Here is a 13857-nt window from a genome sequence, read left to right as displayed (position 1 = left end):
TGGGGATATAAGAGGTGAGGGCAGGGGGACCTTCCACTTCTAGTGGCGATGGGCTAAATTCCAACCAGATTTCTCACCCAGGAGACTGCAACAATGGGTAAGATTATTTTTTGAAGCCAACAAACAAGCAAATTGGGTGGGGGGTAGAAGGAAAGAGGGAGAAGGCGATGGCACCCAACTCCAGTACTCTTGCCTGGAAAATCCCAGGGACGGAGGAGCCTGATGGGCTGCAGTCCATGGGGTCGCTAAGAGTCGGACTCGACTGAGCAACTTCCCTTTCACTTCCCTTTCATGCATTGGAGAAGGAGATGTCAACCCATTCCAGTGTTCTTACCTGGAGAATCCCAGGGACAGAGGAGCCTGGTGGGCTTCTGTCTATGGGGTCGCACAGAGTTGGACACGACTGAAGTGACTTAGCAGCAGTGGCAGCAGAAGGAAAGAGAGAAAAAAAGCAAAGAAAGAAGGTAAAAGGAAAACACATTTCTTAAAAGCATTGAACTGCTAACAAGGAGACAAAAATTTCCTGGCCCTCTTCTGTGAGAATTCTGTGAGAATTCTAGCTTTGTTTCTCTCTTTTTTTTTTCCCGTGTAAAATGGTCTATGCATAGTCAAAGCTAAGTATATATTCAAGACCTCTTAAGTGAGAACAAATAGGAACAACAGATAACAAGGCTCACAAGATGTTAAGTTTCTGTAATTCTTAGGCATAGGCCATGAAACTATTCTCTTTACTGTGTATGAAGAAATATAAAATAGAGAGTCTTGAAAATATTTGCCCAGTTAATGAGAAACTATTATGATTTTACATGAGAGGTGAAAAATATAACCAAATTGAAAAGTCAGGGTACAGATTTAACAAATTAGACATGGCTATGGAGAAAGTTACTGAAATGGAAGATGGGTTGGAAGAAAATAGCCAAAATAAAGCATGGAGCGATAAGAATGGATAATATAAAAAATAAAGATATTGAGGGTATGGCTAGAGAGCCTCGTATTTATTTATTTATTTAGAGTCATAGAGAGGAGAGAAAGAGAGTCAGAATTTGAGGAGATAGTGATTTATTTTCCCGCACTACTGAAATAAGCCAATTCACAGATTGAAGAGCCCACTGAATTTCCAGGAGAATAAAGAGAAAACTAGATAAAGACACAAGAGTAAAATTTATTCGAAGCTAATTCTTAAAGCGGCTGGAGTAGAGGATTGTTTTCTAAGAGCGGCTGTGTGAGAACTGACGTCTCAGCAGAAGCCTGAGCAGTATCGTCCTCGTGCTGAAAGGACTATAGCCGTCAGCCTGGAGTCTGAGAAGTGGAGTGTTAGGTGCTCAGTCGTGTCCGACTCTTCGCGGCCCCACGGACTGTAGCCCAGCAGGCCCCTCTGCCCATGGAATTCTCCAGACAAGAACACTGGAGCGGGTATGTCTACATCCAGCAAAAAATATTCATATCCAAGAATGAATTTGAAAGTCCAAGAGGCCACCTAGATCTGAATTGTTTTTTCTCACTGCTTCTAAGAAGCTGTGTACTCAGGAAGGACAGCAGGCCAAGTGCGTAGACCTCCCTTCGCCGCTTAACCAGGGACACTGTCCCTGTGGTCTTCAGGCCTCCTGGAAGGCTGCAGGTCAGTACCCCATCCTGTCAGCAGGGAATCAGGTTGTCAGTGCAAAACATCTGTGGGAAAAAGAGTGTCGGCAGGTTAGGGTGAAAGTCTGCATTGGGTGGAAGCCAGATACCACTGTTGCCGGCTGAACAGACCTAACCCTTACCATGGCCCTGACCCCCACATATGTGTGTATGGCTTAGTCGTGTCCGACTCTTTGCAACCCCATGGACTGTAGCCCACCAGGCTTCTTTGTCCATGGGATTGTCCAGGCAAGAATACTGGAGTGGGTTGCCATGCCCTTCTCGAGGGGATCTTCTCAATCCAGGGATCAAACCTGGGTCTCCCGCATCGCAGGTAGATTCTTTACTGTCTGAACCCCCAGGGAAACCCATGGATACTGGAGTAGTGGGTAGCCTATCCCTTCTCCAGGGAATCTTCCCGACCCAGGAATCAAACCAGGGTCTCCTGCATTGCAGGCGGATTCTTTACCCGCTGAGCTACCAGGGACGCGCATCTGACCCCCACAGATAGCGAGTAAATCTCAGCCGCTTCCCACCCACAGGGCACATCGTTTGTGGCCTGGCCGGGGCTCTGGCCCGTGAGGTCCTCTCCTGGGAGCTCAGGCTGGTAGAGGAGCTGCCTTCAGGAGTTTGCTGGCCTGGTTCCTGTGATGGAGGGAAAATCTTGGGGGGTTGTTCATAGACTCTTAATGCTTCAAAAGAAAGTGGTCCTCAGCGCTCAGCTGCATTTCATCAGCCAAACTGAGTCACGGGCTGCAGCGAAAGTGGAAAGTTGGGAGGACAGGGATGTGCCCACGTGCTCTGGGCCAGGTGGGCTTTGTTACCAGTGGAGGGGCACGGTGGAGAGAACAGGGCAGAGGCAAGCACGCGTGCCCTCAGCACCTCTGCTGACGTCAGTCTGCTCCCTACTTAGGGAGTGATGCTTGTGCGTAAAATTAACAGTTCACACCAATCATTTAGTAATTTACTGCTTCAATAATAAACATACGTTAACACGCCAGCGTGTTAAATCCTGATAGGATTTTAACATACAAAGCTCTAGAGCTGAATTTTAACTCCATGTTACACCTGGCGTGTTTACACACACTGAGTGAAATTCTATATTTTTTGCAGTGTATCTGAGTGACATGCCTCGCGCATTTATTATTATGTTTGTTACATCCGATGTTAACCTTTGAGGGGCCCCTAGGTTCAGCCCCTGGCCTTGCTTGTGGAGAGGCTGCAGTCAGACCTCTGTGGCTAGATCCTGGGGCCAGGCCACCCAGCCCCTGGAGGGGGGAGCCCCCACTTTGTATTCTGAGCTCACGCATCTTTTCTGACACGAGATAATGTAAGTGGAATATTTGCCATATCTTTTGATGAAAAAACCATGAGATCCTATTTCAGTATTAAAAAGAAATATCTGAAGATGGCCTCAGCAGATGTGTAAATCTGGTTATGTCCATGCTGGGGTTTTTCAGAAGACTGAAAATCAGATCTTAGAGAATTGCTTCACAGATGAGCGAGTTGTCCCACGGGGAATGAAGTGGGCACAGAGGGGGGTGCCCGTGGGGGGTTCCTGGTCGGGGAGCCCGTGGGCACAGTGTCTGTCCTGGGCAGCCTGGAGAGCCGGGGGGAGGAGGCAGGCACTCCCATCCCCAAAGGCCCGTGACTCCTCTGCAGGCCACGGTCTACGGGGCTCTGCTCTCAGCTCTGGAGGGACCCTAAAGCTGAGGCCCCAGTGGGCCAGGGGGGAAAGGAGAGACCTTGTCATTAGGGGCCAGTCTGGACCGGATGGCCAGTGACTGTGGCCCAGAGGGAGTTCTGTCCACGCTCTAAACCATCCTGAGGTTATCTGGGGAGGCTGGGACCACCCTCCAAGCTCTGCTTTCTCTTCCTGTAGGAAAAACCGGGGAGGAATCCTACCTAGGCTTAACGCCGTCAGACTTGGTATAAAGAGAACACGCCATTCAATTTGAATTTCAGGTCAATAATGAACCATTTTTGGTGTCTTTGGTGCATTATTTGGCACCCACGAAACCCAGAGCTGCTTGGGGACGGGGCTGGAGGCCCGGGCCGGCGTGGGTTCCTCTCTCCCCTCCCTGGCTCCACACCTTGTGTCGGCCTGTGTGCTGGGCTGGTCTGCAAAAAGGCCGCCCATCTGCCTGCACTTTGGAGGCTCTCAGCGCGCTCACCTGCTCCGAAGCTGCAGGAAGCAGAGGCCGCGGCTGGGTGGGGTGGAGGCAGGCGTGCAGGCCTGTGTGTGGTGGGCAGGCCACCCGCCCAGGTGCCCCTGTGCCCCGCGGGAGCAGACGCTTGTCCTTCTTGGGAGGCCATGGAAACCCCTTCCTTGGGGGCCATTGTCCTGGGAGCTAAAGAGCTGTGACAAGCTGGGGGCATGTGAGCTGCTGGGAACCTGAGGGACGGGTCGACCTCGCGCTGCGGGGGGAGGAGGGAAGGGAGGTGCTGAATTTCTGTCCTGCTGACGGGGCTGCCGCTCCATGAGTGGACACGGTGGGCTGCTTAAGGGTCCGAGGAGGAATGGACCTGGGGCCTGCCTTGGGCTCCTCGGAAATCCTTCTTGCTGAACGTCTCTGGCTCGTCCTGGACCAGCCACCTCTTAGCGCAGGGCGGGATCCGGAGGGTTCAGATTCCTGCTCTGCTGCCTGGCGGTGGGTTTGGGTGGTGAGTATAGTTCCCTGGGAGAGCCGTGCAGGTGAGAAGCTTAGAACAGCGCTGGGCACGTCGTGAACTCAGCCAGCTCTGTGCCCGTATCATGTCGTCATCACTTTAATCTTACCCACTGCAGAGCGGGCAGGTAACGGCGGGCGGGCTAGCCCTCCATGGTTGGGGGTTAGTCTGGGGAATCTGCTTGGCCCAGCGTGTGGGACCTGGCAGGAAGCCTCCCTCGGCAGGCTCCTTGGTCCAGCCCAGGGTGCCTGTTAGTGCGGCTGATACTGCCTGGCAGGCCGGGGGCTCCAAGGGGGACGCTGCCTGCCATCATTATTAGCAATTACACTTTCACCCTTAGGGGGGAAAAACGCCCATATGCATTGATGGAGAATAGTCCTGCCTTCTTGTGTTAAAGCCTTAATCTGCGTGAGCATTTTCCCTTTCCCTGTGTTTTTAAATTTAGGTTAAATGCGATTTTAATGAAATTTCTCTGAAAGCTGTCTCAACTACATTGTAAGGTTAAAATTGACTTATTCTTTCAAGATAGAATTCAGTTACAGCTAGTAAACTAGATTCAGCTTTATTACCACCCAAGTGAAAATATTTTTATTACTGCTACAAGGTGAGCCTTCGGAGAGCAGAGGATAAATCAGTTGTCGCAGCGACCCCAGCCTGTGGAATATTCAGTGAGCGGCAGTGAGCAGTGCACGCTCCGCTCCCCTGCTGGAAGCAGTAGGCCCCGGCCTGGCTGGTGTGAGCGTGGGGGATGGCGGCCACGTCTCCCTGGCGGTGTGGACCCTGGGGTCGCAGCGATGGGCACGGACGCTGGGCCCAGGAAGGCATGTGAGTGCCGCCGCGCCTCCGCGCCGCTCCCCAGCCGTCTCCCTGTCCCAGGCCGGGGCTTGGTCCCCGTGGCCAGCATCCTGATCGTCCCAGCGGCTCTGTGCTGTGCCTGCCTGGGGCCCGCGGACGCCAGGTGGCCACGGGCTCTCACTCTCCTAGGAGGTGTCCAGTCGGCTTAACGTGCCGTCAGCCGAAAACCCACATGGCTGTGTGGTTGCATTTTGGGGAAGAGGGATCTATTCAGTTCAGTCCAGTCGCTCAGTCGTGTCTGACTCTTTGTGACCCCATAGACTGCAGCAGGCCAGGCCTCCCTGTCCATCACCAACTCCCGGAGTTTACTCAAACTCATGCCCATTGAGTCGTGATGCCATCTATTAGTCAGTCCAAAAAAAAAAAAGTAAGGAAGTTTCCTGTAGTCTAAAAAATAATGTATAAACGCCTAGGTTCTAGTTCAGCCTCCATCACTGATAACTTGGTTGCTGCTGCTGCTAATCATCATCGTCATCATCATCATAGTAATGGCGGCTAGTGTCTATTAAGCGCCTGCAGCCTTATTAAGTGCCTGCCCCGCCTTCAGTTCTTTCTCTACGGCGTTGCGCTGGCATTTCACAGCCCCTCCGGGACGCGGCGCATTCACCTTCTCCGTGACGGGAGCCCTGCCCGCTCTGTCCCCCGCAGACAGGATGGTCTCCGTGTGGCATCCAGCTCTGGTGCCGGACACTGGAGAGCCCACCCAGCCGTCTTCCGGCCCCGCGGGGGCCCGTGGGTCCTGGCGCAGAGTCGTGTGTGCCCCGCCCCGCCCCACGTTTCCCTGGGGGGCGGCGGGCGGCCTGTGGCCGCGCCGTGGGAAGTACCCACCGCCAGGCCTCCGCCTTCCTCACGGGCCCCCTGCCGGCACCCTATGCCTTCTGCTGCCTGTGAGGACGGACGGGGGCAGGGCAGAGCAGATGTCCCTTCTCCTGGCTCCCTGCAGGGGCCCGCGTCCCCACGTCCCGGCCTCCAGCACGGCGCCCAGCGTGCCCGCAAGCTTGGTACCGGCCGCTGAATTACCAGGAGGGTGTTTGCTGCGCTTCCGGTTCAGGAGGGCATCCCCGGCGTCTGGGGCCTCATTGCTTCTCTTCGGTTTGAAGGCGAAGCTCCCCGTTAATAGGGAGCCTGGTGGGCGTGGGGTTAGAGCAGTTCCGGGTTGGTTATTCTAGTCTCTGGACGTTCATGGCACCGCGTGGGTTTCCTCGGAGGCCTGTCGTTTGCCGAGACTCCCCCATCCCCACCCTCTTGACCGTTAGGCCGCAGGACGGGTGGCCGGACAGGTGGGAAAGCTCATGATCTGAGCCGGTGCACCGTCCGTAGAGGGGACAGAGCAGCGCTGCATGTCCAGGGCAGGCAGCGGCGGGCCCTGGCTGCTGGGAGAGGGCCGACCCTCCCTGAGAAGTGTCCCGCCTCACCGTGAACCCCCTGCTCCCCAACCCTCCCACCACTGGCCGAGCGGGGCCTTCCACCCTGGGGCCCGAGGCCTCTCGGACCGGCTGGCTCCTCCCGCTCCCTGCCCTGGTGCTGCTGTGGAGGCGGCGTGCTGTCTGTGCCAGAGCCTTGACCCCAGGGACCACCACTCAGATGCATTTCCCGGCACCCCCAGGGGCGTCAGATACTCAGGGAGGGGCGATGCCCGCCTGAGTGCTCGGGAGGACTCGGCTCCGCTGTGTGGGAGGGCCTGGGCCAGCCTGCCGTGAAGGGTCAGAGGCTCAGCATCCCTGTAACCCTGCTCCCTGCCCTCCTCCCCCTGCCTTCTGATCCCTGCCCCCTGCCCTCGGCCCCTGCCCCCGCCTGCCTTGATTGCAGGAGCGCAGTCCCAGAGGCTCCCTCTGTGGTCCCAGGCCCTCGGGCTCAGGCCTGCTGCCCCTCCTGCTGTCTCCAGGGCCAGGGTGTTGTTGGGGCGAGCCGGGCTGGGCTGCCACCTGGGCACCCGCCTTCCCCGGCTCTGTTCCCTCTCCTCCGTCCTCTCTGGGCCTCCGTGCCTCCCTAGCCCTTTGTGTTTTCCTCCCAATTGAAGCTTGTTTTCAGATGTCCCACCTGAGCCAGTAGAGAGAGATTTATTTTCCTACAGTCAGGAGCCAGCTCTCCTCCCGTGTTGGGGCTGGCTGAGTCCTGGGAGGGCTTTGGGGCTGGCGGCCGGCAGGTGGGACCACATTCAACTCCCCGGCAGGACTCGAGGGGCCTTTTAAGGCCCAGAGCCGCAGCATCCTTTGGCTTTGACTGGCGAGGACATTCTGTCCTGAGCGAGGACATGGAACATTAACAGTTGTTCCGGGAGTTCTTCCTTCCAGGCCTGCACTTAGACCGGATCGTAAAAGACTCTCCATTTAGAGGGAGGCCCTCAGACGGCCTGGCCACCAATACCCAGCCCACTTGGCAGCCCCAGGAAGGAGGGGGATGGGCTGTCCCTCGAAGGCCTTGAGGCGGATGGGTGCTGGTGCTAGAGAGACACGCCCCGGCCTCGGTTCCAGCTCCGCAGGCCATGCTGGGACCACCATCGGCTGCTCAGGTTGGGGGCGTGTTCACTCGGGAAGCGATGAGGACCATCCCGATGGGTGATGAGAGGTGAGTGCCTGAGGTCCCGCTCGGCGATTTAGCTTCTTTGCCCTTTAATGATGACATCTTTGCGACGCTCCACCCGAGACCGACGCTCCAGGTTTATCGCCAAACGGAGACCAGTTAATTAACTTCTAAGTGGAGACTTCCAGATAGAGCGATAGAGCAGTTCCCCTCGACCTTAAGAAGAAAGACTCGTCTTGGTTCTGAGTGTGGGCCATCAGCGCCGGTCTCGAGATGATTCCCGAGGCCGTTTTTGTAGGTGGTTATGAGTGGCTGGAGAGAATGAGTGTCTTTACCTCCCTCCCCATAAAGAACCCGCATCCTTGGGAAGTCAGGATGGGAGCGGCAGCCTCACGGTGGGTGGGTGGGGGCAGAGTCCTCCCGCCCCCCCAGTAAACCCTCTCAAGGAGGCAGAGGAGGCACCTGCTGTTTCTGTGGAGGTGGCCCTGGGGTGGATCTGGGCTGTGGTCCTCGTGAGCCCGCCTGCGGGTGGGTTCCCCGGCTGGTCCGAGCTCCCAGCTCCACCTGCAGTCACGCCCCGTCACCACTCAGGGAACAGTGCAGTCCTCCCTGCTGGGAGAACGTTCCAGAAGCTGACCGGGGGTCTGAGCCCTGCCCTCCCGACGCTGTAACCGGAAGTCTCTCCTCCCGTCCGGCCAGGCTTTCATTTCCGTACGGGAGCACCCAGGCCAGAGGCCCAGACTCAGGCCCGCTCCCCGCCCGATGCGGGGCTGGTGAGGTGTTTGCTGCGGGGGCGCTGTGTGCCTGGGGAGTGGGGTCGTGGCTCCTGGGCCCTGCGCTGCCTCCCTGCCTGCCCGCCCCCCGGCCCCCTCCCAGCGGGCCCTCTGTCCTCCTGGTGGCCCCTGGGGGTGGTCACAGCAGGTCTGCGTGCGGCTGGGAGCCTGCAGCTGCTGGGTTGGCCCGACGCATGCCTTCCTGCTGCCCCCCCCGCCTGTGGCCGGGGGTTCTGGGGTGGCTGGGCCCTGCCTCTCCGTGGGCCCTGCTGTCTTCTAGCCGGTCACTCTTTCTGTGCAGCAGGCCCAGCGAAGAGGAGGCTGGGGGAGCCCGGAAGGGGGCCTCCAGCCGCAGAGAGGCCCATGTTCACTGTCAGCAGCTCTTGTTTTTGTTTTTTATCTTTTTAACTGATTAGAGAATTGAAATCTGCTCTCTGCCCCCAAATCAAAGCCTCCCTGGGCCTCGCCCAGCAGAAGCGTGATGTTAAATCTGCGCTCGGCCTTGCGGGTGGACGGGGCGGGTGGCGGGGGGAAGCCCTGTGAGCGGTTTTCTTTGTCGGGTTTGTGCGTGTGAGCTGTTAGGTCCACTGTCTGGGAAGGTGAGCCTCCTCAGTGTTTGGACCCGCGTGAACCGTGTGCATCTGTGCCCAGTCCCTGGGACACATGGCGTGTTCCCTCTTGGCGTGACTCTTGGGACACAGTGCGTCTGTGTGGTTTGTTTTTACCGAGGGAGACTGGCCATCTGGGCAGTGCTCCCGGCCTGCAGACGCCCCCGCCTCGGGTGCCGGGAGCAGCGTCCTGTGAGTGCCTGGCCTGCTGCGGGAGGGCCTGAGCCATGACGGTCATCACGCCTGCCTGCTCCCTCCTTGCAGGACCCCTCTTATTTCCAGTGACATGGAAATTTCGAGTCCAGAGTTATCACTAGGCAAATTACCTTTACCGGCGACAGAGCATATGTAAGTTATAAAACAGGAAAGCAGACTCCAGCATATACACTGGCGCCAATGTGTGTAAGTGACGTAACGGCTTGAGCTTAGGCATCCGTTTTTCAGCACATTCAGAGCAGGAGGCAGCCTCCCTGGATGTTCACTGTGTGCGTTGGGGGCTTGGGGGGTGCAGGGGAGGGGGGCAGTGCCCGGCCTACTCTATCCGTCTTCATCATTGCTCTCAAAGAAAGTAGGTCTTCAGTGAGGAGCGGCCACCTCCACGTGATCACAGAGCGCCCGCCGCTGTCTTGGCATGGCTGCTCCTTTGGTCCCGAGTCAGCCAGAATGGCCTGGCCTGGGGTGGGGCGGGCTGCTAGGCAGGCGCTCCCTGAGGACCCCCCCCCCCCGCCCCGAAGTCCTACAGAGCCTCGGGGCTGAAGCTCGTGTCCCTACTGGGTGGTCGCGGGGCTGCCCACTTCTTTTCTTTCCAGAGTGCGGGGCTGCATCTGGCAGAAGAGAAGCCCAGGCCCCTTCCGATGAAATAGACGACCCGGGGCTCGGAGCTGCTTTTCTCTTTCTGACCTCTGAGCTCCTAGAGGGCAGGGTGCCGACCTTGCCTTCTCTGCGACTTCAGTGTCACAGGTGTTGGGGTCGTGGAGGCCCCCGTTCCGTCCTAGAAAGAGCTGATCCATGAGGAACCTCGGCCCACGTCCTCGTGGAGTTGACGCCGTGGGCCTCATTCTGGAGATGCCCTGGCTGTGCCCAGGGTGCTGGCACCGGGAAGCACCGGGCAGGTCTGTGGGCCCCATTCAGGATGCAGCGAGGGACAGTCCTGAGTCTGTGCTGCTGCGTGCACCCTGGGCGGGCCCCATCCCTGCCCTCACACGGGCCCAGACGAGCATGCCGTGGGCAGGAGTGGGCTGTCGGTCCTGGCGCCCTGGCTGGGATGAGCTTCTCCAGCTGAGCCTGAGACGGGGCGGCCTCCCCGGCGCCTGGTGTCGGACGCAGGCGGAGCTGCGGAGGAGAGAAAGGGACCATTCTGACTGTTGGGTTGGGCTCCTTCAGTGCCGGGTGTTTCAGAAGCCTGTGTTTAATCTTCCAGATCTGTTTGCTCGCCTATTTGCATTAGAAAAGTGTCGCGTGCTTCCCAGGCACTTATTGGAGTTGTTTGTTTTCCCCGCTGCTAAATGCTCCCCTTTTGCTTCAGTCGATGAGGCCAGTGGCCCCGCAGGCAAGTGGGCCTGGCTGGGGGGCCCGGGCAGCTCATCCGTGGCCCTTGCCCCGCCCCTGCCTCTGAGCCACGTCCGGCTCCAGCCCAGCTCCGCTCCATCCACACACATGCCGGGCACTCGCCACGCACCAGGCCTGGCTCCGTGTGAGTCGCTGGGCTCAGACTGGGTCCTGCTCTGTGAGCACTGAGGTCTGGGGGGACCCCAGGGGGCCTTCGATGGCTCCTTGGCCGGCGAGCCACCGCCTTGCTGTGTGGGAAGAGAGGACGTGAGCCAACGCCCAGGGTGCCACAACCCCTGATCAGTCACCTGGGAGTCGGCCCTGACTTCCCGATTATAAAACCCCGCGAGCCCCGACTGTCCTGGCGGTGGAGGTCCTGAGTGCCCGCGGGGCCTGGCCCTGCCCTCTGCCGCCTACTGCTCGCCACGCGTCCCTGCGTGTCCACCATCCTCTCGCACCGGCGCGCGCACCCGCCGGGTCGGGCTGGCCCTGCTCCCCTTCTGGGGGTGCGGTGCGGGGCCCGCTGACGGGGCACAGGCTCAGCACGCCGGCCGCTTGCCGCTCTCCTGCGGGAGGAGGCGCCGCCCTCGGACCAGAAGAGCCCTGTCTGTCCTTGCTCTGGGGGGTTCACTCGGGCGGGTGGAGGGGGTTTCCGGCGGGCCCGGGGCCTCAGGGGAGGGGTGCAGCGGAGGCCGGCAGACGCCTGGGCTCTGCTGACCCCGCGGGCCTGTCTGTCTCCGCAGCGCAAGTGCACCGGCACCTGGACCAGCACGAGGTGAGGTACCTGCAGTTCGCCTTCCGCTGGATGAACAACCTGCTGATGCGGGAGCTGCCCCTGCACTGCACCGTGCGTCTCTGGGACACCTACCAGGTGAGGCCGCAGGGCGTCTCCCCCAGGGCCGGCCACTGAGTGCTCACGAGGGCCGGGCCCGTGTCTTCCTCCCCCCAGGGCCGGCCGTGTGTGTGCCCACGAGGGCCAGGCCCTGTGTCCTCCTCCCCCAGGGCCGGCCACTGAGTGCCCACGAGGGCCGGGCCCGTGTCCTCCTCTCCCCAGGGCCGGCCGTGTGTGTGCCCACGAGGGCCAGGCCCTGTGTCCTCCTCCCCTAGGGCCGGCCACTGAGTGCCCACGAGGGCGGGCCCCGTGTCCTCCTCCCCAGTGCTGGCCCTGTGTGTGCCCACGAGGGCCGGCCCCGTGTCCTCCTCCCCCAGGGCCGGCCGTGTCCTCCTCCCCAGTGCTGGCCGTGTGAGTCCCCACGAGGGCCGGCCCCGTGTCCTCCTCCCCCAGGGCCGGCCACTGAGTCCCCACGAGGGCCAGGCCCTGTGTCCTCCTCCCCCACTGCCGGCCACTGAGTCCCCACGAGGGCCGGGCCCGTGTCCTTCTCCCCAGTGCTGGCCGTGTGAGTCCCCACGAGGGCCGGGCCTGTGTCCTCCTCCCCAGTGCTGGCCGTGTGAGTCCCCACGAGGGCCAGCCCCGTGTCCTACTCCCCCGGGGGCCGGCCATGTCCTCCTCCCCAGTGCTGGTCACATCCTCCCCTCCAGTGCTGGCTGTGTGAGTCCCCATGAGGGGCCGGGCCCCATGTCCTCCCTTCCTGCAGGGGCCGGCCTGTGTCCCCCCTCAGAAGGGGCTCACACGTGTCCTCTGCCCCTCACGTCCTGACACATTCTGCTCTGGGTCTGTTTGCTGCACTTGATTTTGCCTTCAGAGCCTGTCTCCTCTGAAACATGGTCTTTTGGAAGTCCATTTCTTGTCACCTGATCAGCTGAGACCGGGAGAAGAGCTTTCTGTCATCCATCTGTACCTGGCCTCCCTCTGTACCTGGGCCCCCTCTGTACCTGGGCCCCGTCTGTACCTGGGCCCCCTCTGTACCTGGGCCCCGTCTGTACCTGGGCTCCCTCTGTACCCGGCCTCCCTCTGTACCTGGGCCCCCTCTGTACCTGGGCTCCGTCTGTACCTGGGCCCCCGCTGTACCTGGGCCCCGTCTGTACCAGGGCCCCCTCTGTACCTGGCCTCCCTCTGTACCTGGGCTCGGTCTGTACCTGGGCCCCCTCTGTACCGGGGCCCCGTCTGTACCTGGGCCCCCTCTGTACCTGGGCCCCCTCTGTACCTGGGCTCCGTCTGTACCTGGGCCCCCTCTGTACCTGGGCCCCCTCTGTACCTGGCCTCCCTCTGTACCTGGCCTCCCTCTGTACATGGGCCCCGTCTGTACCTGGGCCCCCTCTGTACCGGGGCTCCGTCTGTACCTGGGCTCCGTCTGTACCGGGGCCCCCTCTGTACCTGGGCTCCCTCTGTACCTGGGCTCCGACTGTACCTGGGCTCCGTCTGTACCGGGGCCCCCTCTGTACCTGGGCCCCCTCTGTACCTGGGCCCCCTCTGTACCGGGGCCCCGTCTGTACCTGGGCTCCCTCTGTACCTGGCCTCCCTCTGTACCTGGGCCCCGTCTGTACCTGGGCCCCCTCTGTACCTGGGCCCCCTCTGTACCTGGGCTCCGTCTGTACCTGGGCCCCATCTGTATCTGGGCTCCCTCTGTACCTGGGCCCCGTCTGTACCTGGGCCCCCTCTGTACCTGGGCCCCGTCTGTACCTGGGCCCCCTCTGTACCTGGCCTCCCTCTGTACCTGGGCCCCGTCTGTACCTGGGCCCCCTCTGTACCTGGGCTCCCTCTGTACCGGGGCCCCGTCTGTACCTGGGCTCCGTCTGTACCGGGGCCCCGTCTGTACCTGGGCTCCCTCTGTACCTGGGCTCCCTCTGTACCGGGGCCCCGTCTGTACCTGGGCCCCGTCTGTACCTGGGCTCCCTCTGTACCGGGGCCCCGTCTGTACCTGGGCTCCGTCTGTACCGGGGCTCCGTCTGTACCTGGCCTCCCTCTGTACCCGGGCTCCCTCTGTACCTGGGCTCCGTCTGTACCTGGGCCCCCTCTGTACCTGGGCCCCGTCTGTACCAGGGCCCCCTCTGTACCTGGCCTCCCTCTGTACCTGGGCTCCGTCTGTACCTGGGCCCCCTCTGTACCGGGGCCCCGTCTGTACCTGGGCCCCCTCTGTACCTGGGCCCCCTCTGTACCTGGGCCCCGTCTGTACCTGGGCCCCCTCTGTACCGGGGCTCCGTCTGTACCCGGGCTCTGTCTGTACCGGGGCCCCCTCTGTACCTGGGCCCCCTCTGTACCTGGGCCCCGTCTGTACCTGGGCTCCCTCTGTAACTGGCCTCCCTCTGTACCTGGGCCCCCGTCTGTACCGGCGCCCCCTCTGTACCTGGGCTCCCTCTGT

The 13857-nt window shown here is 60.4% G+C and overlaps 1 protein-coding gene across 2 annotated transcripts in view; it reads left to right on the top strand.

Annotated features, from left to right (window-relative positions):
• Positions 1-13857, top strand: part of TBC1D22A (TBC1 domain family member 22A) — a 267796-nt gene that overhangs the window by 186636 nt on the left and 67303 nt on the right. For both annotated transcript variants that reach the window (XM_043880662.1, XM_043880661.1), the window contains one exon: positions 11341-11468. In XM_043880662.1, the coding sequence (XP_043736597.1) occupies positions 11341-11468 (128 nt within the window). The remainder of the gene's footprint in view (positions 1-11340; positions 11469-13857) is intronic.

This window comes from Cervus elaphus, chromosome 22 (assembly GCF_910594005.1).
Source record: "Cervus elaphus chromosome 22, mCerEla1.1, whole genome shotgun sequence".
Lineage (NCBI taxonomy): Eukaryota > Metazoa > Chordata > Mammalia > Artiodactyla > Cervidae > Cervus > Cervus elaphus.
Note: the sequence above shows the minus strand (reverse complement) of the source record. Positions and strands in the feature narration are given on the sequence as shown.